The sequence below is a fragment of the Leptopilina heterotoma genome, unplaced genomic scaffold (assembly GCF_015476425.1).
Source record: "Leptopilina heterotoma isolate Lh14 unplaced genomic scaffold, ASM1547642v1 Lhet_156, whole genome shotgun sequence".
Classification (NCBI taxonomy): Eukaryota; Metazoa; Arthropoda; class Insecta; order Hymenoptera; family Figitidae; genus Leptopilina; species Leptopilina heterotoma.
Window position 1 is genome coordinate 880,557 of NW_025110870.1, and position 27,446 is coordinate 908,002.

A 27,446-nucleotide genomic window follows, 5' to 3' on the forward strand; every position below is an offset into this window, starting at 1 on the left:
GGTAATCATGCAAACATTTTTTTAAAATAGGAATCAACTTACAAGGCAATAAATATTATGCTTTTTAGTAGATCAACTAAGCCGTTATCATTTACCGTAATTGCTCGAGCTTTATCAGTTGTAATACAGGATCATTTATCGAAACTACTAATAAATTATGACATTTCTTCTTTTAGAGTATTAAAACTATCCACCCCTTTCGTTCTTCCTGTCAAAGCACTTATTGATATTAGTTCTTCGTTTACAGTAACATCATTTTTAAGTACGCGAACAAAAGTTAGCAACTGGCTCAGTTCTGTAATATCCGTACATTCATCTAAGTGTAAAGAAAAGTAGGAACAATTCTCTATTAAATGTCTGAAAAAAATTCTTACAAATGAATTCATAAATTATTATGATATTCATAAATTATTATGATATTCATAAATTATTATTATCAATATTGACAATAGATGATAAAGTAGAAAGTGCTTCTTTAATTTTATTTTCTATTAAAATTTTACTTTGTGTTTTCAAACGTTCTTTGTAATTTTTCAATAATTATAATTTTTTGACTTTATATTTATTCTCATGAAAATGTGTGTAATGACGATTTATATTAAATTTTCTTATTATCTTGAATTCTCGTTCACAAATAACACACTGGGCAACATTACTTTTATTCAGAGAAACTAAAATATAGCTCCGGCAAAATAATTTGTTATTAATGAAACTTAGAGGATTTCAAAAGGTTGTTCATAATATATTTCCATAATTTCCCCGGATACTGGTAATTATAATTATTTTCGGTTTTTTCATCAAGGACTGAAAATATTAAAGCCTATAGGGTAGTCTGTTTGAGAAATAAAATATTTTATTACTTTTTAACATTTAAATTTAACAAATAAGATATAGTATTAAAGCTACAATTAAATAGATACATAAAGAAGTGTTTTTACAACTTCATTGTCAGTCATTGCTCCAGAGATTCACACTGAAAATGCAAAGGGTTTTCTTAAAACCAAATTAGCGTACTTTGTTAAAAAGTTTCATAATTTTCTTATACCAATTATATTTATCATTTTCACTGGGCACATACTCTAAAATTACAATTAAAACACCAAGTACAGTTTCAATACTTTCAATTCTAAATTTACTTCCAGGTAAAAGGATTACTATATTTTCTACAGTCAAACATGATTCTTTTATTTTTGCTCTTACATAGGGAGTAGGAAGTTTAAATTCATACAAAATATTTATAAATCCCTTTGCCGGAGTTGTGGCCAATGTCAAGGCGGATTCTTTACTTACTATCGTCGTAGTAAATTTCTGTAAAGTAATCTGTCTTCCAATAGTTAACGTGCTTTCAACAATTTCTTCAGGTTTAGATTCAAATTTAAATAATTCTTTGTCAAATTCTTCGTCTGGATCGTCGGATTGCCTTATTGCCAATTTATATAATGCTGTTTTCATTTGTTTCGCTTCAAATGTATCTCTTGTTATTCTCGTGTATCCAGTTGTCGCAAAGTTTCGTATGGCATAGAAATCTTCAAATGTTGCAACATAACTTGTCTGCTGATTGTTAAAATCTTTAATTATATTCTTCATTGGTTCTTCAATTCCAATTCTTTTCCTTTCTCTGTATGTATAAATTGAAGAAATTCTGAACGTGCCATTAAAGACTGATAAATTATTAATGTCAAGAGAAAATTGGTATCTTAATTTAGAAAGAAGAAGGGAGTTACCTATTATGTATTGTTCGCCCCACGCGGGAATTGTTAAATTCGTATTATTTGTCCACTCTTCTACGAATTGTAAGCAAATGCTGTTTTTATCTGGAAATGTATATTTTCCTATTGTTTCCAATACCTGATCGTGTGTAAGATTCGCGTTCCTTGACAAGGCTAATTTTATACATGCATCTAGATTCCACCTTTTACGAATGCCACGTGCATGTCGTGTACAACTCACTAAAGGTATTGAATCAATGTTACAATCTCTAATATTATATTCATGTACAGATAATCCTGCAAACCATCTTCTAGCCACTACAGATTGAAGCTGATTGTTCCTGTCATACAGTATACGTGTAGGCTCTTCAGTTTGCTCATTTTTAAAATTAACTTCAAAGTATATCTTTTCAACATCTGTTCCATAATTTAGAGGTGCAGCAAATATTTGTTTTTTGAATTGATAATCAGTTCGTAATTGTACAGTGTAATTATACAAAAAGGCAAATCTATAACCATAACCAGTATCTTCATTGGCATTTTCAGTTTTAATAAACACATTTTGATTCCGTTTCTCTGGAATGTGACCAATGATTTTATAGTTACTTTTTTTAAATATTTTCATTTTATTAAGAATATTTATTACAAACGAGAAGGAATTATTAACGCCCTGTTTTAGAGTATTAATGACGGTTTGCATTAAATCTATATCTTCTTCAGTCAGGTAGGTGAGATCAAATCCAGGTTCTTCCATATGCAATACAAGTTTTTCCATAAGGCCATCAATATCTTCATTTGCTGCAGTAACATTATATTTCTGACTAATTGTTAAAAAGAGTTGGGCACTTTTAAATGTTGTGCTAACTGTTTTCAAGAAAGATCTTATGTCTGAGTTGGTCAATTCAAAAGAAATATCTTCATCCCACTGATGCAAAAAATTTATTTCATCAAGTTCACAGAAATTTTTGTTAACTGTTTCTGTGTTTTCTGGTTTTTCAATGCACGAATAGAACGGCATCAAGGATAACCCGAATTCTCTCCACCATTCGCCTAGTGAAAGATCTGTGCCAGAATGCTTGAGATAAGATGTTAACCTTTTTACTTTAAAGGTCATAAAATTTTCCCAGAATACGTCCATAGTCTGATTGGTTGACTTTAAATTTACTCGATGATACCGATGACTCAATAACATGTCAACACTCAGGCCAGTTTTTAGTCGAAAGTCCGTAGGATCATCAGCTTCTTTAATTAATGTCACAGTGTAATTTTTTCTAATTAATGCATAGAAATCTGCTGTCGAATTCTTAGGATAATAAATAACAATCAAATCGTAAGATATTCGTGTATTAATATCAAATACACCTGAAACTACTTTATCATCCGGAGCTAATAATTGTATAACTACTTTGCTGTCATTTAAGTAACTTAGAAAAGTTTCTCCGAATGATTGTTGCATTATTTTCATATCATGAATTTTATACATGTCAGCTACTTTGTTCACGTTATGCATAAACGCTTCGTTTAGATTCGGTAAAAAATATTCTTTTCCACATTGAGAGTGTCCTGGAAAGTACAAATATTCTCTCACAGTCTCTTTTATTTCTTTCTTATTCAGGTGTTTGCAGTGAATATCTAGAATGGATTTAGCTACTGCCGGATAACTCCTAAAACCTAATAACGCATTGTGTATTTGATACTTGGTATCTTTCTCAAATTTGCTTTTTATTTCATTAAGAGTTCCATCTAGATATGAATAAAACTGAAGAAACGCTACTTTCCAGAAGCTAGTATCATAGATGACATTTCTAACATTTTTCTTATCAAGGTAAACGTAATAAAAAAGAGCTGGGAGAGCAAAAGCTTTAAAGCTTACAGAATGTATATTTTTACTGTTTAGGGTATTTCTTAAAAGATGACCCATTGCCAAATATTGTTCAAATAATTTCTCTTGATGATGGTCAGCATTACTGAAGTCCTGCGACTCAGCGTAGAAAGCAGTAGTTGGTCTACCAGTTTGAAGGAATATTGAGCCGGCCTGCGCGTAAATGTAATCAATAGACAAAATATTAAAATCAGATTTAGCTTGAGGAAATATTGGCAGTATTATATAAGTAAATATTTTCCCTACTGCTAAATTAGAAAGTTTGGAATTTTCGCCATACTCATTTTCAAATTTCGCATCTTTTAGACTAGCCACTATTTGCTAGAGCAAAGAATTTAATTGAAAACATTTAGTTTCTTGAACAACGCCTGCTAAAAAACCGTAAATATTCTCATATTTGTCAAATACAAGAGAACTAATAATATACTCAAACATTGCATTTACAAAGATTACATCCAATTTTTCAAAACTATTTTCTCCATATAGGTCAGTGCCTTGCAATAATTTTCTTACTAATCTGACTTTCATTACTTCATTATCATTATTATCTTCTAAATAGTTATAGAGTGCGTTGACCACAGGGATTTGTTTATTTTGATCCTCTTCCATTAAATACTTTTCAAGAAATAAGAAATCACTGAGTGAGTTCAAGTAACTAAAAATGGATACAAACTGCACTGCTTCCAGTGGATTCGCATGTAGAAATTTATCCATTTTTATTTTATTATATTATTATTTAAATATTATCTTCTTATTGTAGATGTTTTTTAAACAGTAGAAGGAACTAGAGGTGTAGAAAGTCCGTCAAGGGAAGATATGCTCTGAAAAAAATGTTTCAAAATAAATTTATTTATCTAATTTGTTATATTCCAATAGATATTTGTGTGCTTTTTAAAATTAAAAGAATCCTATTGTTTAGAAAAAATAGAATCCCATAAATATTGCAATAGGAAATAGTAAAGAAGAATACCGTTTAATGAATAAAAGTATGGAATATAAAATTATTGTTTGCAGGATGATTTGAGAATTTTTATCATTTATTTATCTCTGATGCAATTTTATTTGTGAAAAAAAACACTTTTGAAAAGAACACTGTTTTTGAAAACATTAAATTTCAATAATTCATACCTATATAATTTCTGTAATTTCCATCAAATCTCAAAATAAAAAAAGACGTATTCATTTTTTTCTGTACAGAATGCTTTAAAAATTATTCTAACCAAATCTTATTTTTGAAGAAAAACATTGTAGAGAATGCCTCGTATAATTTAAAGAGGCTATAGGTCCCTTTTTTCATATAGTGTCACAAATGAAATGCATATTCATATTTTAAAGAATTTAAAATATTTACGCTATATACCGAAGTGGTCAAATTGTAGAGCAGACGTGCTGCTGGTGCAAGCGGTGGCTCAAATAATTATTATTACTAATTTCACTATCGTATTATTTATTCTAAAATAATTTACCTAGGTCCGCCAAGGGTCCTGGTGGAATGTTGACCAACTAGAAAATTCCATTAGTAAGAAAAGGACGAAAATACGTCTATCCTTTTCTTACTAATGGAATTTTCTAGTCAGTCCACATGCCATCAAAACTCTTGCCGGATCTAGATAAATTATCTTAGATTTATTGAACAATTATAACTTTTCGAAAACTGTTATTTTAATTAAAAATAATTTTAAAAAGTATAAACTTTACCTGTTTTAAGAAATTTTCTATTCATTTATTGACACAACATTTTGAAGCACAACTTCACTCAGAACTTGCTTATATATTAATCCAGACATGTTGGTTGAGTAATTTTCCTATATTTATAATGGAAGTTTTTTCAATTATTTTATTGATACAGTTTTTTCTTATTTACTACATTACAAAACTTTTAACTCTTATTATTTTCGAATATTTCTTAAACCTCATAATAAAAATATTTAAATATTAGTTCTAGGTTTCTGTAATAACTATGATATTTGTATAGAATTATGAACATAGCGATATTCGTTAAGTTCATTAATACACTTCCGTCTGGTCAAAATATCATATTCGTTCCAAAAAGTTCTAAAAACGTTATAAGAACTATTTTGGAATATTTTTAATTATTTATTTTTCCAAATTTTTTGTCAAATGTAAATTTTTAAATTAAATTATTATATTCTTAATTTCTTATATAACAAGTTTCTAAATAATTAAATAAGTAAGCAATAAGTAAACAAGTAGGTAAGCCACCATTGAAGTAAGAATGTAAACAAGAAGGAAATAACTAGCTTACGTGTCAAAAATTACTAATAAATTTAATCCATATAGACAACGAAAATGGAACTTTCTGAAGAATCACTTTTACCTATATATAGTATATATCCACGTTTAATTGATAAAATAAAGTAAAAAACTATTGAAATAGAAAAATTAGAAATGTCATTTAAATAGACCTGGGAAATCGGACAAAAAACATTCAAATGCATGGATAAGGTTTCTGTCCATATAATTTCAGCAGAGTTCTGCTACTTGCAATATTTCAATAAAATAGAAATTCTATTTTTAAAGAATTCTATAAAATGGTAATTCGGGAAAATGGAAATTCTGATAATTTAAAATCAGGCGAAGTGGTAATCCTGATATTTAAAAACTCAACGAAGTAGAAATTCTATATTGAATAAGTATTCTATTTAATGATTCAATTAAAAATTACCTTAATAATTAAATAGATTGCACAATGTGAAATTTCTGTAATCTATTAATTCTACTTCATAAATATTGGCTAAAAATATACATTCTATAATTTGGGATACTATGCCACAAATATTCAAATAAGTTCAGTGTTCTTTGATAACAGTTGAATCATCATTATAAAACAGAATATAATACATATTAATAATCAGAACAAGGAACAACGCTCTTTTGAACTAATATTTAAACTACTAAATATTAATAAAATATTTGAGAATTGAAAAACAGCTGGAATAGTAATAATTGAAGGCACGTGTCAAAGAGCACGTTGAATGAGCATGTTTAATAAATAAAAATTAAATTATAATTAAAATAGAAAAGTAAAATATATCTATGATTTATAAAAATTATAAAAATTTAAATAAAATTATAAAAAATCATGTATTGTCAATTATACAGTGTTACAAACAAAATGTTGATGTAGTGATTACTAAAAAATTCTTGTGTTTATTGAAACTTCAGGTGTTATTTTTACGCAATGTCAATTAATCGAACTGTATTTATAACGAAATGCCATTTTCACAAACTGACATTTTAACGAATTTTCATCTGTCCAAATCGTCATTTTTGCGAATTGTCATTTGTTCGAAGCGACACCATTACGAATTGTCACTTTTGCAAAATATTATTTTTACGAATTGCTTCTTTAGCGAATTGGCAATTTTACTAATTTTCACATTTTCGAATTACCATTTCTACGAATTGTCACTTTTGCGACAGATTATTTTTACGAATCGATATTGTTGCGAAATATCATTTATCCGAATTGACACTTATGCCAATTGTCATTTTTGCAAACAGCGATTCGCAAATGTGACCTTTCGCAACAATCACGATTCATAAAAATGAAAATTCGTAAAAATATTCTGTCGCAAAAGTGACAATTCGTAATAATGACATTTTGTAAAGATGCCATTTCGAAAAAGTGGAAATTTGTAAAATTGACAATTCGATAAATAGGCAGTTTGTACAAATGATATTTCGCTTAAGTGACGATTTGTAAAATTGTCGTTTTATTCAAATGACAATTGGTATGAATGACGATTCGTAAAAAGGACAATTCGCATAAATAACAATTCAGAAAGGTGACAATTCGTAAAAATGTCTTTTTTGAGAAATATCAATTTGAGAAAATTCCTTTTTAAAAAAACGTTAATTCGATGCAGTAATAATGCCTACAAATAACACTTCGAAATAATGTCTATAGGGATACCATGGTAAAAATTTTAAATTTCATACAATCTTTGCTTTAATTTTCCAACGAGATTTACTAAAATACCGCGTATCATAACTAGAAAATGGTCTGACCGGATAAGAGCTGTGGTTATTAAAGGCAGCTAATGTTCCCTCGACCATAGGACGGTGAAGATTAAGCGATGGTAATTATCGATTAAAGTTTCAAGATTTCACAGAAGCTTACTTGGTAACACCCTTCTGCTTTCAGTAACTGCTTTTTTTCCTTTTAGGATCGACTTGTTATTTTTTAATTCCCTCCTACTTCAAAACAAGGTTAAATATCTTATTCTACTAAATTTAATTTTTTAAATAATTTAAAAGATGAAAACATTTTTGATTTTAAATATTGTTCTATTGAAAAAATTGAAGCAGATATGTCCACAACCATATCTTCTTGTACATAATTTGATACATAAATTTATACACAAGCATGTACAGTAAAATACAGTAGAATATCAACTCTTACACACGAGTTCGTGTAACAGAAACTGTGAAAATGAACAGGAAATTGTTTTATTAGTAAAGTTTCTTTTTGCAATAAGCTAGAGTCAACTTTGATTATCTTTATAAATGAGGCTTCATTCTTGGGTTTTGTTAAAATATTTTTAAGCCAAGGCGTCATAGGCTGTTTCTGTTGATGAAATATCAAGGCTTTGAACAATATTAAGAGGTTTTAATGTATGCAATGACGTTACAAGAGAATCATAAAGTTCATAACTGCTATCACGTTATCATCCAAATTTTGCTACCTCCTTCACTTAAAACTATCCTTACCTTATTTGTTAATGACGATTTTTAGTAGTAATTTTTTAGTGCATTTCATGATTCCCTTAATGTCGTGGCATTCATGGTGTGCATTAATTGATTATCTCCAACTAAGATCCAATTTTCGCACGTGCCTTGTCGTCCTTCTTCTTCCACGCAGCTAATTAGGTGGTTTCTGTATCAGGCGGTATTTCATCTGTTATCACTTACCACAGATTGTCATCAATCATCATAAACTTCATTTTGTAACAACACAAAAGATAATTCCCACCATTTATCTTTAATTGTTAATGTCACAGAACTGAGAGTGTTATAAGAAAATATCAATAATTTCGTTACTTACTTAATTATTATTTTCACTACCTTTCACTACTGTCACCTACTTGCATCTAGACATTCCCAGATGTTATTTCAGCATCTCTTGGACTTCGTCACCTTCCTGCTTTTATTCTTTGCGAGCTGTTGTTCTAGTTAGAATCCCCTAAATTTTAGATCAAAACTACTCCTTTTGTTGTTGCTTCCACAACTTCTGTATTTTTGGCGTCGGGATTCACATCCTTGCGAAGCTCTATTAGAATTAGAAAATATTGTGAAAGAAATGTATATTTAAAAAGACCTGAAAGAATCTAAAAAGGTAGTTTAAAAGACGTTTTAAAAACGTCTTCAAAACGTACTTTAGGCTTCTTTTGGAACAGAGATAGAATGTCTTATAGATATCTTTTAGTTGTCTTTATGTCTTCGAGACATAATAGTTATTGTCTTCAGATGACTTCGGACAAAAAAGACGTCCTTATGCCCAATGGGAAGTACTTTAAAATATTTATATGATCATAAAAACATGTTTTAAAGCATCTGTGTGATCGGATATTTCGGCAGCTTTAAAAATATAATATCTTCTCCAGACTCAGAGTTTGAAGTGATTACCCTCACCGAACACTCCTTACTGTGCACTTTCCGAAATTCCCAGTAAGCACGTCCTTTGCATCTTCTTGACCGCAAATATACAAAAACCATCAAAAATAAATTTATTTCTCACTATTTTCGCCATTGCGCTAATCAACTAAGAATTTGGAAAGAAATTATAAAGGTACACTAACAAACAATTTTTATACACCGAGAAAACTCGAGGGTCAAAAATAGTTCCTTTAACTCTCTATTTTTCTCTGTGTAGTCTTACATCTGTTACGAATAATATTTATGGTGGTTGCCAAGATAATAAGCTTTAAAAAAATGACATTCGGTCATTTTGGATTCGGTAAAACGGTCTTCAGAAAAAAAATTTTCTGTGTGAAAAGAATGTTCGCGAAAAAGTAAGGTAATCAGTTCATCCATATCTCATGCAACAATATATAGCTCACACATTCGTAGTATTATGAAATTGCTTCCATATGAAAAGTTGTCTTTTCCATTTCATTGGATAAGACAATATTATGCACAACAATATTTATATGGATACCTGAACCATTACATTTATTTTTGTGTATCATCCATACAGTTTAGTTTAATAGTTAAATGTTAAATTTATTTTAACAAATTATTGCTTTATATTAATTAAAAATGATTAATACTGAAATAATTTTCAAAATTAATAATTTATTGTTGTTATGCCACTGAATACGAATCTCGTTGACGACAGTTAACACTGGTTTACAGTAAAATTGCCTATCGAACTAAACATTTTTTTCCATTATTAGGTGTTCTTTTAGTAACAAAATTAGAGTCTTAAATTTTTTTTTCGTGCAGTTTTGTAGCAGCAAATTTTGCATTTTTAACGTGTGACGTCAATTAAACTCACCTGTAGGAATAGCAGCTTGTCAAAATTTATGGGATAAGGTGCCGTTGAAAACGTAATTAAATTGTCAAAATGGCGCATACAATATGGCGGACGACATTTTTAAAAATTCATCGGATTCATTTGAAACTCGTTACTCGAGGGTTTTTGCTAATTACCAAAAACTTTTTAAACGATAATAAATACAAAACTTTACTTCCGCAGACAGCTGGTAAGTATATTACGTTACTTACGACCACAGAGTGTACCACATAGAGGTATACAGTCGGATTTTACACTCCTTTATTTTTTTTGTTTTTTTTATTTTTTTTTTGTTCTTATATTGGATCCGCCATTTTCAAAACCGATATTACATTTTTAATGTACAACATCAATAAAAATTACTGGTTGATTGATAATGTTTTAACGTCCGTATCTTTAATTTGTTGATTAATTTTAATTTGTTTTAATTTAATTCGTTAATCGACAAAATTACTGGTTCATATATTGGATCCGCCATTTTCCAAACTGATATTACATTTTTAATCCACGACATCAATAAACTCCAAGTAACAAGTTTTAACAACCACATTGTATTTTAAAAATCTGATGCTAAATTCGTAATCAGCGACCCCGAAAACCCCTGAGAATTAATTTGTAGACAAATCTGTGTGTTTTTGTAGTCAAAACTCTGCTTGCGTCTACTAACCTAGGTTAATGCAGCAAATATTATTTTATTCCTGAACTATCCTAAATTTTTTTGGCCTGCAAATGTATCTAACTTTTTTTTATAAAAGAAAATTGAACTTTTAAAGTCAATTCTGAAAGGATTTTAAATGTCATTTTATAATATTTTAAGGTCATTAAAAATTTTTAATGATTTTTTTATAAAACAAATTATAATTTTTCCAAAAAATTAACAAATTAAAAAAATTCCAGTGATTTTTGAAAGATAAGCTCTTTAATATCAAATTAATCAAATTTGATTTATTGAAAACAATATAATTATTTGAAGAGATGAAGAGAAATTAAAATAAAAAAATTACGTTTGGGGAAATTTACAAATGTCATGTTGAAAATAGATTTAGTTATAGTTTTTTTTCCTTCACTAGATTTAGTTAGTCAATCTTTATTAAAAATTGTTGTTAAAATTTATTTTCTTTCAGTCTGTTAACACCACAGGAAGAGCAAAAAACGGTTCTGTGGCTTTCACACACTGGGTTCTTGTTTTTAATAGCAAAGGAAATGCTATCAATTTTTATACTGAAAATAATTGCAAATTATACTTCAGTAATGATGATGAATATATAAATGCCATGAAAAAATTATATTGTCCATGAAAAAGTAATAATTGTCAAGTTTTTTAATCTTCGAAAAGATGACTACAGAACATTTACGTTGCAGAGCTAGGAAGTTAAAAATGTCAAAAAATGTGGTACAAATTTGTATTTTCTGAATGGCTCCTTTTCTCTCTAAATCTGAATATGTGAAAATTCACATAGTTGTAACTTATAAGTCGTTCTCTCGATCAATAAGTGGATAAACACTTATAATATGTGGAATTTCACTCAGAATAAGTGTAAAATTGATATATTTTAAAGTGTATATGGGTGATTTTCCTGAAAGGGACCCTTTTTTTTGAATTACCAAAAAATCAAATTATTTTTTTTTATTTTTATTTTCATAAATAAGTTTTGAAGATGTTAAAAGATAAAAATATAAGTTGAGCAAAAAGTAATTTTCATAAATACCCTCTCCAGCAACATTTTATTATCATGTGTTCTAGAGGTTAAGTATACTTAATTATAACTTTTAAAATAATGATTTTGTAAAAAAAGCTCGATAGAAATATTTTGTTTTAAATAATAAATTGTTATGCTTTAATTGATTATACTTTTTGCTTGTATATATACATTGTATATATATATATATATATACAAAACGCCTATCAAATATAAAAAAGACTTCGTAGATGAATTAATAATTTAATGAAAAAATTCTCGTTTTTTCTAATTTTAAAAATATTACATTTTTTGTAAACAATATTTTTAGTTTTAATCATCAAATGTAGAAATTTAACCATGGCCCAAATCAGGGCTAGATCTTTTGATCATTGTGTAGGCCATAACATGGCATGAACATCTGGCAAGACTTGGGCCCGATCTGGGAAGGTGTTTCATGCCATGTTATGGCCTACGTATGGCAATTTCTACACGGGTATTTGAATTTTTTGTCTCATTGATAATACTATTTTAATTAATAATTTCAATAACTTTTTTTATCATATTTTAAACAAATATAAGTGAAAAATAAACGTTAGATTCTAAGCTTATTAATTTGATATATTATAAATATGTTGAAATTATTTAATTACGTTAAAATATAATTATTGTCATATTGTACATTTTCGGGGTCGCTGAATTCAAATCTGTGACCGAAACTTCAAAATTCAAAATGGCGACTTTAAAATGGCGACCAAAAAAAATTTAAAAGTTAACGACTTCCTTAACTTTAAAATTTTTTTAGTTGCTATTTTGAATTTTCGACCACAGATTTGTATTCAGCGACCCCGAAAACTCCCGAGTAGGAATTTTCAGACATATTCGTTAACTTAAAAATTTGTTTGGTCGTCATTTTAAAGGTGCCATTTTGAATTTTTGAATTTTCGACAGATTCGTTAATTTTTCAATGTCTTTTTTTTCGATGGCCCTATAGAGGACATGGACACACAGGGCACGACATTTTTGTGGCTCTATAGAGGTCAGTGACAGTGAAGGGGTTAACTAGAAAGAACTTTAAATATAAACATTAGAAGATTATATAAAGATAGATAAATCTTTGTAGATAATAAATAAATTTTTCAAAAATTTGAAACCTGATAGAATATCAATAAAAAATTAATGTAAATAATGGACCTCATGATGGACACACGTGAAGTGGTGCCTTTCAGGAGAATCACTCATATGCACATATTGACCGAGAGAGCGACTTATAACATATATATTAGTGAAATTTCACAAAAGATTTAGAGACTATAGTTTGTTTTAAGAGCAGGTGAAACATGTTAAAGCAGATATTTTTCTTAGTGAATATTGGGAGAATTAATTGTACTGTAAATTAAATATATCATAATGTATTAATAGATAAAATCTAAACATTATATCATTCAAATAATTGCAAAAATATTCGATCATTATAAAGAGTGAGGAAGTAGAGGAAGATTGATTTTTTTAAACTTCCTATGTGATTTATTATAATTTTTGAACTACAAATCCAATTACAATTCAATTTCATTCATTATTGGAAAGATTTCCTTATTTAAAAGTACTGTAATTAATGTATTTAAAATTCCAATGTTTACATAATTTAAAAGTATCATTATATAATTTTTTTTCAATACAAACTTTTTTATTGTCAATTTACATGACACTCCCTTTACCTATTACTACAGCGGCACTTAATCTGCAACACACGGGTATCTACCTGCAAATTAAACGAGACACATGCGTGTACACGGATTTAATGCAGTTTGTGCTATAATAGTTAAGAGACAACCGACGGTGGCGCCGTTTATTCGACCGATAGACCCCGAGCGTCGCGACGCTTCAGTTTGACCCGCACACTCGTTGCAATTGGTTGTGTCGCGTTAACGATGAAGTTTTCGTATGACAATACAAAAATTACTTTACTCACCCGGTGAGCAAGAAAATTTCGTGTTTGATAGAAAAAACAATAGACATTAATCAATAAACAATAATCAGTTTACAAATAGACAGCGATTATACACTCAGTTATTAAAGTGTTTGAAGCACGTGTTTTCTTCTCCATGCTTCAGAAAAGCGATAAAAAATACCTGTATGAAAATGTGATCACTAGTTTATTAATTTTAAACATTTTCGATATATTTTATGTTTTTATTTTTTTTCAATGTTTGCTTTAAAATTCAAAAAACTTGATTTATTAATTAAAACAATTTTGAAATATTTTTAATAATCAGAATTTAAAACTTTTATGATTTTAAGTAATCCGTGGTCCTAATTGAAGTTTTCTTATTCTTCTATTATTAATATGTTTGCTTACTGACCCTATATATTAATTTCGCGTATAAATTTTATTATTTCATCGATTAAAATTCAGATGTTAAAGTTTGTATGAATTTAATAATTATAGGCCGAATGTAAGAGAAAATTATGAATCAAATAATATGTATTAGAAGAGCTTGATTTTCTTCTTTTTGGATAGATTTATCTAAAATTTCCGTAACTTGATATTAAAATAAAACCGTTTTGGTTAAAATTTTTTTAAATTATTAAGTCACAGCGCTTATGCACGAAAGGGCATTTAAATTAAATAAATAAGTTCGAGATTAAAGAAGAATTTATTAAAATTGCGATGGTTCACTAACAGTGACAACGGAGAATCAAATAGGCTAAAATTTATTTTTTATGTTAAAAAATCTATCGGGGAATAAAAAATAAAAAAATCAATATAAAAAATTACATTGTTAAATTAATAAGGAGGACTAACAAATATAGGTAAGGTTACACATTTCAATGAATATATAAGACATTACTTCCGAAATCGAATCAAGAAACTTCATTGTTATATAGTAAATAAATCATTTGTTATTCATAACCATTTTAATTTGGTTTTATTTGGTATCGAAATTTAAAGTAAATATATAATTAAAATTGATCGTATCTCCCTAAGAGTAATTTTTTAACATTTTTTTTAAACCTTTTTCTGATTATTTTTTTCTAAATTTTATTTTTCTGAATAATATTTCGGAATGCAATGAATTTATTTTATTGTGACATTCAATTTGCAATACTCTTCATTCTATAAAATTTGTATCCATATATAATTTTTAGTTCAATTAACATTGTACTCTTTTAAATTTTAAAGTACTTATTTCTCATTGAAGTAAAAAGTTATTAATTAAAAGTACACTATTTATAAAACAGAAAACTGCATTCTTCAATCCTTCGAAACTCTCGGACATACTGTACTTTGAATTTAAACCAATTTCTGTCAAAGTACAAAATAAAAATACATTTGTGTCTTCAATATTAAAACATTTATTTGTATATGAAATATTTTAAATTATCAAGAAACTTGGAAAAATTAGTAGATGAAGAAATTTATTATTAGGAAAAATGTATTAGAAATATACATTTTCGGAAATTAAAATATTAAGAAAATCAGTAGGGAATCATATTCTACATTATTTTCCAAATTGTAAAACATGAGTATTATATTAATTGCAAAGAATTTTTTTTCACATAATGCTTATAATTTTTTATTTTAATATTATTTTTACCAATTTTTATCTACATTTATTAACATTGTTTCATTTCTTTATTTTTATTTTTTAGGGAAATATGTTCATAGGAAAATACAATCTATTATTGTGAAAAGTGTCTACCAATCCAAATGTGGTGAAAATGATTACAATGATAAAAATAACGTTTGAATATGGATTTAAAGTGAAACTTTAATAAAATCTATCTAATAAAAGAATGAAATAATTCCTTTTTAATTCTTTTTTCTAATGTTCAAGAAATAGGTATAAAAACTTTTAAAAAATGAAAGGTAGAAATTTTTTTAATTAAAATATTTATTTATTTATTTAAGTAGTAAACGGGACTATCCCCTTTCGTACAAATATTTGAGTAATAATTCCAAATAAAGTTGAAAGTAAGTTTAATTTTCAATTGTCTAGTAATATTTTGTACTTATGAAAATTTTAAAATATGTTTTTGGTTAAAAAACTCAATTAAATATTTTATTCGAAAATTTCAAATATTTAAGGAGTAACACCACTCTATACTCTGTCCAACGAGAGAATACCCTCGTAAAATGACGAGTTTTCGTCAATTTCGCGCAGATATCATAAAAGTGATAGAGTTGGCGTGGCTTTCAAAATAGGGCCGCCTTTTTTGAAAAAAAACTTTGGCTAGAACATATGGTTTAAATTGTCTCCTTCGGTCCCCTTTCAGGTCGAGCGTTCACAGGTCTAAGTTTATGGAGGTTCTAATAAACAGCACGTTACAGTGTAATAAAAAATTAGAAATTTGTTAATATTATAGATATTTTGTTTTGAATAATATATTCGGAATCTGCAAATTCTCACGATTTTAATGATATGTAATTATTTTGATATAAATGAAAGTAAAGTCATGCACTTCTTTTTAAAGTAAAGTTAGCATTTTTTGACATTTTATCTCAGGATCGCAATTTTTTCCTTAAATCCTTCATTTTGGGGTAATAAAGTACCTAAATCAGTTTTTTGCAAATTTCCGCCTTCCATTACATGTTAACCTTGAAAGTAGTCTCTCTTAATTTGAATCAGTTAAAAATCGTGGTTTTAACTGACAATCAGTGACTGACTTTTTGCTTCTGAATCAATTAAAAATAACTGATTTTCAGTAAAAAAATAACTAATTTTTAGTAAAAAAAAAATAATGTAACCTACATTAATAACACAGGCAGACAAAATTTTATTAATTGCATGTTGACTAAAATGTTATAGCCGATTCTTATAGGATTTTGTCCGTAGAATCCGAATTTGACCTTGAAAATATTGGATTGGCTTTAGTTTTCAATCAACTTACGTTTCAATACGCCAAATACGCATTTTTTGCATTTTTTGAATGGATGTAAAACCATACACCAAAACAGTAAGTTTTTCCGCGTAGGACCAAATTAAAGCTTAAATACTGCTTTTTAATATCCAAAAACAAAAAATTTAATTTATATACAAATTTAACCTTTAATGTCCAATTAGACATACGCTGTTCCATAAACGTAATAAAAATAACATTACTTTTGACCAGGTAAGTAAATTTAAGTAAAAATTAGTCTCCCGGGGACTTTTTGTGGTCGCTGTTTATAAATCTGCTATGAAATATAAAAATAAAAATGGCGGACCAATTTTAAAAAATATTTTACACCTTTATGATAAAAATGTAAAATTAAAAAAGAAATTCGCCATATTGAATCCGCCATTTTGAATATTAAAATCTGAATACAGATTTGTAAGCAGCGACCACAAAAAGTCCCTGGGAGACTAATTTTTACTTAAATTGCCTTACCTGGTCGAAAGTAATGTTATTTTCAATACGTTTATGAAACAGCGTATGTTCCATTAAACATTAAAGGTTAAATTTGTATATAAATTAAATTTTTTGTTTTTGGATATTAAAGAGCAGTATTTAAGCTTCAATTTGGTCCTATGCGGAAACATTTACTGTTTCGGTGTATGGTTTAACATTTATTCAAAAAATGCCAAAAATGCGTATTTTGCGTATTAAAACGTAAATTGCTTGAAAACTAGAGCCAATCCAATATTTTCAAGGTCAAATTCGGATTCTACGGACAAAATCCTATAAGAATCGGCTTCCATTGGTTGAGCCACAAAATTTTGTTGGCCTGTGTAATTTTGTTAAAATAAAATAAATCAGTAAAATCAATTAATTTAATTTTAAAATATCAGAGACAAACAACATACTGTTGGAATCAGAAAAAAATGAGGATTTTAAAAATAACATTGAAAATTTTGTAAGATCAAAATTGATAAATTTTGTACTTTATATAAAATCATTACCATTTGAAAGTCCCATTCAGGTATGAAGGTCATAAATTACCCTTTGGGTCGTGTGGGCCCGAGTTCGAACGGGAAAGTCTGAGATTGAGAAGATTGTCATTGGCTATTTTCTAGCGAAAAAAAATAGTGAGATGCCATTTTCAATTTTTTCAACGCCCCAAAAGCAAAAAAAACTGCGCGACCGAGGGTATTCTCTCGTTGGACAGAGTATAGAAGCAGAATTATAGACCTATATCTTTTATGATTTGTTTTGAGAAAATGAAAAAAGAATTTCTTTTTAGAGGGTTTGTTTAATACATATTGAAGTGTAGAAAAAAAATTTTTATTAAAAATTTTATAACAAAATGGCGTTAATAAATTTCATATTCAAAATCGACTATTTTTTTACGACCGGAATAGTTTTTTGAAAAGTTTAAGTCCTGGAACAAAAAACAAAGAAATTTTATAATCTGTATACTATAAGCTTTGAAAGTACATATGGATTTTTTAATTGGATGTAAACTTTATTTTTCATAAACAATTTACTGTTTATTTTTTGGCAAAAATAATATAAAAAATTGTGTTCAATTCCAAATGTAGCATAAAAAATATTCTTACTCTCCTATTACATGGAAATATGATAAAACTTTTATTATTATTAAAGTTAAAATTTTTTTTTTACATTTGAAATTTTCCTGCAATTAAAAATAGTAGTTTGTCGATTGCTATGTGTGCAAGTAGACGCTAAATGTCAAAACGATACCTTTTGTAAAATTCATTAAATCAAACTGCGTACTTGTTCGAAAAACTAAAAGTTGGAATGTTTATTTTTTTCAAAAGGTAAAAAGTGACTATTTATTTAATCGAAAATTTCAATAGTTTGTTTGATCAAAATCCAAAAAAGGCAATTATCAATGTGTTCTTTAACGTTCGAGAATTTAAATGATTCTTTTATTGAATTAATAAATTTTTAAATTTATAATAAATCGAATTTTATTTGTTATGTACATTTACTTTTAAAACTTGATTAAGACAATAATAATGGGCGTTATAAATTCTTCTCAAATAATTATTATGTAGTGTTCATTACTATACGCCTATAATTGAATTTTTTTAAACAATTATTAATAAATTACTAAGCAAAATAAAACTTAAGTTTCGAAGTGTCTATTTTTCTAATGGAAATAGAAATTAACTTTTTTTTAATAAAAACTAAAAATCATGTCATTTAAAATTTTTAACATTAGTCTAGTAACGACTAAAAACTATGTCTTATTGTCTTCAAGTCTGCAATAAAAAAAGCAGTTTTAAAAAAGTAACTAATTTTATTTTTCGAATATTTTAATTAGAAATGCATAAGTTCACCAAATAAGAATTGAAAATATTTTTTAATGACAAAGATCTACGAAAATATAGAAAATTAATTTAAGTAATCAGTTGTTATTAAACAATTAACAAATTTAATAGCAGACACAAAATTTCCAATTCAAGAAATTTTAAAATTGTCCGCCGTTTTTCAACCCATAAAATTAGTTTCAGGTTAAAGACAAGATTTTCTTTTGATAAATGGTTGTTTAGCTTGTCGGTTAGGGTCTTTGGTTAGTGTCTGTCGAACTTGGGTTCAAATCCCAGTCCCCTCGAATTTATTTTCAAAAATTTCTCATCAATGTTGAGTTCCAAAATGAAACAAGGAAAGAATAATTAATAATAGTGTACGTCAGAAAGATCTTCAAATTGATAAAATAAAAAACTAAAATTAATTTTTTTAATTTGAAATTTTTTTTTATAATTTGCAGCAATCTTGCGAAAATATATACATGCGTGTAGTAATATATGATATATAATATAAAATTATAAAAGTACAAAATAACTTAAAAACTAATTGTTAATATAAAAATATTTTGTAAAAATAAAAAAAAAATTGTTCTAAGTGAAAAGTTATAGAAAATTTACTGTATTACTAAATTACCAAGAATGTTATAATTGGCACAAACAATTAATAATTAAATAATAATAATTGGCAGTAAGAAATTACTAATTTCATTGTCCAATTTTTATGAAACTTTGTGTCTGAGGGTTTTTGGGGTCACTAATTATGAATCTGAAATAAAAATTTTAAATTTCAAAATGTTAATTTCAATATGGTTGTCATTTTATAAAAAACATTGATTATTTATCATAAACTTTAGAATGTAGGGACTTTTATGGTCGCTGACTATGAATCCGAAGACAAAATTTCAAAATTCAAAATGATTACCTATATATGTAAATTCGTACAAAACAATATGAATGGAAAGAAAAGAAATGAATGCAAACGCTTAAAGCAACTTTAAATTCGAAAGGTTACACTTATTCCGGAAAAACAAGCTTATTCAAGAAGGAAACTATTATTTCAAATTCCGCACGTCTTTGCACGCAATTCCAATTGGATATTGAAGAACAGGTATGGACTAGTAACATCTATATCTACTTCCAGTGAAAGGTTTTTGAAGATTCAAAATAATCGACTTTAAAAATGGTGTTCTTGAAAAAAATATGAAATTTTGCTAATTAAATAAGATTTTAATCAATACAATGAGGCAGAGTGATTAAATGTTATATTTACTCCTAATTTATAGTTGTTTTCAACTAATGGGCACAAAATTTAATCGTAAAAATTATTGTGATAGTCAACTATCAAATATTTTATCAACTAAGCATTAAATGAATTTTTATTATGATGGTAATGTCTCTGAGACATAATAAAGATAACTATATTATATCTATAAGACATCCTATTTTTGGTCCAAAAGATGATCAAAAGTCATCTGGAAGAGCGTCTAAACTACGTCTAAAAGATAACTTTTGGACGAAAAGACATAAAAGGGACGTCTTTTTCACATCCCTTTAGATATTAAATAGACATTTCTTTCAAAATATTTTGAGTTAAAATACAGTAATATTGTATTAAAGTTAAGTTATTAATTTTATATTTATAAATTATACAGAAATAATGAAAAAATTTCTACGAAGCTGGGATCGAACTCAGATGCTTTGAGCTTGAAGCATTGCGCCTTAAGCATCTCAGCCGTTCAAGACAAATATGAACCTTTACAAAGTTTATGATTTCACTTGTCAATGAAATAAATTTAACTTACAAAAATCCCAATAACATTTATCTTTAGTATCATTCCTAAGTCTATGTTGAACTTAGAAAATAATATTTCAATTTATGAAAATTTTTCTAAGTCTGGAACAAAAAGGCGTCCTTCAGACATCTTAAAGGCATTCAATGGCTAAGACATGGAACATTTTTAGGACGTTTTTATTTGTCAGAGTCCAAAAGAAGTCCGCAACAAGATATCCTTAGGACTTGTTTTGAACAAGTGTGCTCATTGGGATCCTGGAAAAATTATATTTCAATTATTGTATGAATATATGGGTGTTTATTCACAAACTGTGAATTTTATGGTTCTAGTTTTCCTTTAAACCTTTAAACAATAGATTGGCATTAACAGTAGTCCACTTCTATTTATTAGCAGAATCATTGATAAAAGTGATTCTACTTCAAAGCTAAGATTCACAAAGATATTTTAGAAACATGATGGATAATTTCAACTTTATTATTATTTTAGAAACAGTTAATTACTGATACCACAGTAGTGACCTAAAGTCCGCGGTAGTGAAAACACAAGGTTTGCAGCAACAGCGTATAAAATTTTGTACTCATGAAAGAGGAAGTGCTTTTTACATTCGAGAAACTTTTATTAAAAACGTATATCATGTAGAAATTATAGGGTCAATTCGTTTATTGAATTAATTAGTAAGCGATCTTACTAAATTAATCAAAAACTATCGATTGGTAGTGGAAAACTATTTATTCATTAGTTAAGGCTACTGAATCATTTATTAAACTTAAGTAATTGAATAGAAGTCATAACCAATAAATTTTGAATTTTTGAAAACCGACCTGAGATTAAAAATCACCGACCCTGAATATACCCACAAGTAATATGATTCATAGAAATTTAGACAATTTTAAAAACATTCGCCATTTAAAATTTTTATATATTCAGTTTTTACGTAATTCTATAAATCAGCAATTTTTACACCTAAAGTGACAAAGATCTCTAAAATTTTTCCAAATTTTGCAAGGAATTCGCCTATTTAGCCAAATTGTCAATTGTGCCAAAATGAACCCTTTTCATGCGGACGTCTACGAATAAAAATATAGACCTCGACTGAAAACTTCTGCTTACACCAATTGCACTGTTTACAATTATTATTATCATTTCTATGAAATATCATACTTTTTAATCATTCTTTACTTCTTACTTTTTAAAATTTTTGCATTTAGAAAATGTAAAACTATTTTTTATTGGATGCAATATTGAAGTGTGTAAATATCTCATAAAAATCATTGATTTGAATCTTGATTTTAAACCCAATTTTTATTGGATAGAATTTTCACGAATCCATATTTCTTGACTTCCCAAGACGACGAATTTTTATTTAATAGAAATTTTAAGTTGGCGAATAATTAATTAAGAGAAATATTTCGACCCAAATTTTAAACATGGTTAAACCTACACTTTCCAGAAGAATAAGTATAAGTATTATACTTGTTAGTTAACAGTACACAACAATGCATTTACTGTAGGTATCTACTTATCTCGTTTGCAACTAGGGTATACTTTAGAGAAAGTGTCACGTGGGTGATGTATTAAGAGAGAAGCGATAATATAATATTGCATAAGGGTCGTTCAAATGGCACGTAAACAGTTATGAGGGGTTGTGAATATTTTATTAATATCAAACTTGCTTAAAGCTACAGTTTTTAAAAGAATTAGTGAATAGCAAATATGCACTGCGAGGAATAAAATACTTGAACGAATAACAACTGCAGGGCATTAAAACCGAAAGAACAGCACCGAAAAATTATAATCCTTCTACCTTGTTTTTTTTAATGACAATTAATATTTATTATTATTAAAATTAATTATTACAATTAATTTTTATTATTATTAGCAATTAATGCTTATTTTTATAAAAGTAAATTACAATTTTTTACATATTCTTAAAAATATATCATAATGCAAATTTGCTAATCATTAGGTCAAAAATAGTAATGTTTAGAAGGGAAAGTAAACATGTTTTTAAGAATTTATATAAAATTTCGAGTTTTTCGCTGAAAACCTTATAAAGATAAATTATAATTATTTTCACTATATTTTTTACTACAATGTACATGAGGATAGACATAAGTAGGACAATTTTTCGCCTCCTTGCAAGGAAGCATCGTCAGACGCTGATTTTTTTAAAACATTGCATACAATGTATGTGATATGCTAAATAGAGTCACACAAACAAAAATAAAAATGATTATATTTATAGATAGAATGCAACCATAGATTTAGCTCTTTTACTAAAAAACTGCAATATACATACTACTCCAACAAAAAGTAATAATTTATGAACCATATATTGTGTGACGTAGAGATTACTGATGAATCACATTAATACATTTAAATATTCAATTCGAAACATTTGCATCGAATCCCATCCAAGAAGTACTCTGCTACTCGCAACTACCGCTTTTCTCAAAATCCACACAATCTCATTGGGGAATTCTGTCAATCTGATGCCGTGATGCAAAACGGTCCTCTGAACAACGAACAACCAAACGAACTTTTCGAACTTGACCGTTGAGACGCAACCAATATTTCTCTACTCTCTGGTACTCTCCTCCGGCCCTCAATGAACGCAAATACATTAAAACACACGTCTAACAAAAACAACTATTTATTTAATTAAATTCAAATTAACAAACTATAAAATGAATTGATAAAACTCTAATATCTCTCGATAATGACACTCGTCAAATCGAGTCACGACTTCTCGGAAACCCGCAAGTAAGTGTCGAACCATCTGATTGTCCCCAGTAGGCTTACTCATTATCAAGTCGTTGCCTTGTTTTTCCTTTGCAATTTTCGGAAGAACTCTTCTTCCTTATCCTCCACGGAACGGCACCTGAAAGAAAATAGGAAAGGGTGGTTGTGAATGCGACGTACGCTGACAATTAATCATGCGCAAAATCATTTAAATTCTTATTTCACGAAAACCACAGATCCTCACACGCTGATACGAAAGAAAGATCTTACAAGAGACTTGACACGAAACGAGACAGACCTATGATAAGTTCTAATTCTGCTTAAATTAATAAATTTTAGTGGCTAAAAATGGTCTCGAAAAATTTTGACAGAAAAATTAGTGGCAAAATGTCAGTCCAATGTCAAACCAATTAATAAAAAGGAAGACATAAAAAATATTAATAGGAGCAAGTGAATACACTTTCTTAACGAAACGAAATACTCTTAATTTCTTATCTGTTCTGATTTACTTTGACAATTCTTATGCTTTGTTTTTCTGTTTACTACTGGGCCATTGACTTCATCCCCGTCGATTCAAATTTTAATACTTTGTAAGGGTAATTTTTCGTAAGGGTCCGTGATCCAATCACCTTTAATTTTTTAAGATCCCTGATTATAAGATATAAGTAGTTTTTTAAAAAAATATTTAAAAGTCACTTTTAAATTCTTTTTATAGTTTCTTGTTTTTTGTAATATTTTATTTTCAATTAACAAAATATAATTTTACATTTATAGAAAGGAATTTTATATTCAACTGATGCCATTAATCGTTCAAACGGAATAAACTATCGTTAAATGTGTGAATTTACTTACTAAATAATTCGATTTTTAAAAGATATCAGTTTTGTGCATTGAATACGTTAGAAATTTAGAGTGTTATATATACATTGACGAATCGAGAAAACGCTTAAAAAGTGATACAATAAACGTCTCGGGTAGCTCAACGTTTATCTAGTAGCTATTCAAAAGAACGCAAAACGGATATTAGAAACGAAAGATTACAAGAATGAAGCTCTTCAAGAGGCTGAGGGAATAATGTATGGTGCAGGCATAGCTGGGTAAAGGTAAGAGCCTTTCTTATGATTTTATAAAGATTTATATAAAAAATACATTTAACTCACGAGTTTTACTATCTTAATTATGCAGAATAAATGTAAAATCTATTTAAAAATTTTTTAATCTAACAAGGATACAATTTTTTAACATTGGAACATTGTTCTCTTTTTGAAACAAAGTTTTTATCGCACTTAATTGACAACAAGAAAAAATAATTTTCAATTCATGTAGACAGGTTAGTAAAAACATAAATTATTAATTATTTAATCAGTAAAATAACAATTATAAGATTGATACTATCAATCGGTCGTATTAATAATTAGGAAAATGTTAAAATAAACGATCACTTCGAGTCAATGTAAATAAAAAATTTTATTTTTTAAATTTCGAAAGCATTGATAACTTAAGCTTTAGTGAAAAAAGTATCTATTTTGAAGCAATTATTATGAATGAGGATTAACAATATGATTTTGATGTATTAAGCCGAAAATAATAAAATGGAATGACAGAAATATTTGTTTCGTAAACTACTTTTATATTTGGTTAAACTTAAAAATTATTAATATTTACCTAAAAAAAGATTATTTACTTTATTCGAAATAACATTGAAAGCAGGATGTTTAAAGGTATATATTTAGAAAACATTATTGATAAAATAAAAAAAAAAAAAGTGTACTTTGTAAAATATAAATGTTTGTTAATTATTTATAGAAGATCAATCTTTAGCGATATTCCAATGTGTTAAATGCACGACGGGTCAATTGTACCTAGCCTCCTTTAATATATATTATGCGAAAATTTATAATATTTTTAACCCTTTAAGTGCCATAGCAAAGATTTGACGTCTAAAATAGTTGCCATTTAATGGGTTAAGTATATTGATTATTCTACTATGAAACCGAAAACTATATGTGAACGTTATTTTTGCTCGTAAGTTTAATGTTTAAGCTTTATTTCGATAGAAAATATGTGAAAATTTGGAAAAGCTGCTTAAATAGTCAAGTACTTTACTCTCAAAATTGTGGATCCAATGTGGCGGACTGAAATATTTTAATTGGATGGATTTTTAAAAAGTTGGTACCCATGGGTTGTCGGAGCTGCTGATTACGAATTTGGTTTTAAATTTTCAAAATTCAAAATGGCGGATCCAATACAAACTTTCATAAAAATTCATGAAATCGACGACCCCAAATACATCTAGATACCAAGTTTTATAAAAATTTATCATTTAAAAATTTTTAAAATCTAACATCAGATTTGTAATCAGCGACCCCAAAAACTCTTAGATATCAAGTTTCATCAAAATCCATGAAATTTTTTAAGTTTGGTCTGTCATTTTGGAATCGCCATTTTGATATTTAAAAATCTAGCGTTATATTCGTAATCAGCGATCCCGAAAACCCATAGAAACTAAGTTTTATAAAAATTCATCAAATTCAAAAATGTCGGTCCGTCATGTTGGATTCGTAATTTTGAAAATCTGACATCAGATTCGTAATCAGCGACCCCAAAAACTCCCAGATATCATTTGTCACTTTAATATTTTAATACTTTTTGAAGATACGATACGACCTTAAAGCGTTAAGTATTCATAACTTTTGCCACATAAAAAGTTAATTTATTAATATTTACGGTTTTAACATTAAACTTATCTTTAGGTTGGAGATCTCAGTTAGTAGAATAAAAATTTTGTAAAGTATACCCAAATGCATATATGGTGTCCTTCCGGTTTGACATAATTTTGAAAAGTCGTGTTATTTCTATCAAATAGTCTTAGTTCGTGACGGACCAATGTTCATTCATATATCATAAACTAAAACAGGGTGGCCGCTGGACCGGGAAACCGGGAAATGACAGTAAATTTTGATCTTGACCGGGATTTTGAATTTTTTTTTTAAAAACACATTATTTTGTAAGAAAAAATAGAAATATTTATTTTAGTACTTATTAATTATATTTCATTAAAAAAGATTGAATAATCTTCTATAAAATCTATTTATTTTGTCAGGGATTTTATCAAAAGTACTATAAAAATATTCAATTTCTAGAATTTATAAGAAAATTATGAATTTTGTTGTCCAACGTAGCAGACTTAGAAAAAGAAAATATTAAATTTAATTTTAAATTCTTTCTATTTCTAACAATAATTAAACAAAATATAATTTTAATTAAACTTGTCAAAAAAATTTCAAAGAGAAAAAATTTCACATCCTATAAAATAGTGAAAAATAAATCAATTTAAAAATTTTTTTGCAATAATATTATAACAAAACAAATAAGAATTATTAAAAATTTGAACTAATTAGAACAAAAGTGATTACGAATCTTATAAAAATTAATTTTTGAATAATAAATAAAGTAAATAAAAATAAATAAAATTTCTTTTCTTAGAAAATAAATTTTAAAAAACCGTATTTTTCATTAATGTCAATTAGTTTTTTTACAATTATTCATAAGCAAATTTTTCTATATTTTAGAATGTTAAATTAATATTACTAATATTATTATAGATTGAATTTTAAAGAATTTCAAATTGAAGTTTTAGAAAAGTTGAATTTTAAAAGATTTTAATTAAAAATTCTGAATAAGTTAGTTTTTAAAAATATTTTTATTCAAATTTTTTCAAATTAGTTATGTTTTTAAATATGTAATATTTAATTGAAAAATTTTCAAATTATTCAAAATTTCATGAAATTGTCTTGTAAACAAGTGGATTTTAGAAATATTTTAGTTATTTCTAGAATACAATTGAATTGAAATTTTAAAAATAATTTTTAATAAGTTACAGTAGCAATTCTTAAAAATTATT

The 27,446-nt window shown here is 27.3% G+C and overlaps 2 protein-coding genes across 11 annotated transcripts in view; one reads left to right on the plus strand and one right to left on the minus strand.

Moving 5' to 3' along the window:
- LOC122498645 (KH domain-containing, RNA-binding, signal transduction-associated protein 2-like) overlaps positions 1-27,446 on the plus strand; it is a 114,330-nt gene that overhangs the window by 9,010 nt on the left and 77,874 nt on the right. For 3 of the 10 annotated variants that reach the window (XM_043606483.1, XM_043606478.1, XM_043606475.1), the window contains exons 1-2: positions 13,685-13,942; positions 24,317-24,645. The exons of 2 other annotated variants lie outside the window; for them this stretch is intronic. The gene's annotated coding sequence lies outside the window, so the exon portion shown is untranslated. Of the gene's footprint in view, positions 1-13,683; positions 13,943-20,014; positions 20,116-24,316; positions 24,646-27,446 lie in introns of those variants that run through there. 5 more of the 10 variants (XM_043606482.1, XM_043606481.1, XM_043606476.1 and 2 more) reach the window with 4 other exon arrangements.
- LOC122498637 lies at positions 855-5,461 on the minus strand. The gene is made up of 2 exons (XM_043606462.1): positions 5,290-5,461; positions 855-4,412 (listed from the first exon to the last, which is right to left on the minus strand). The coding sequence occupies exon 2, from the start codon at positions 3,628-3,630 to the stop codon at positions 1,006-1,008; it is 2,625 nt and encodes an 874-aa protein (XP_043462397.1). The 5' UTR covers positions 3,631-4,412; positions 5,290-5,461; the 3' UTR covers positions 855-1,005.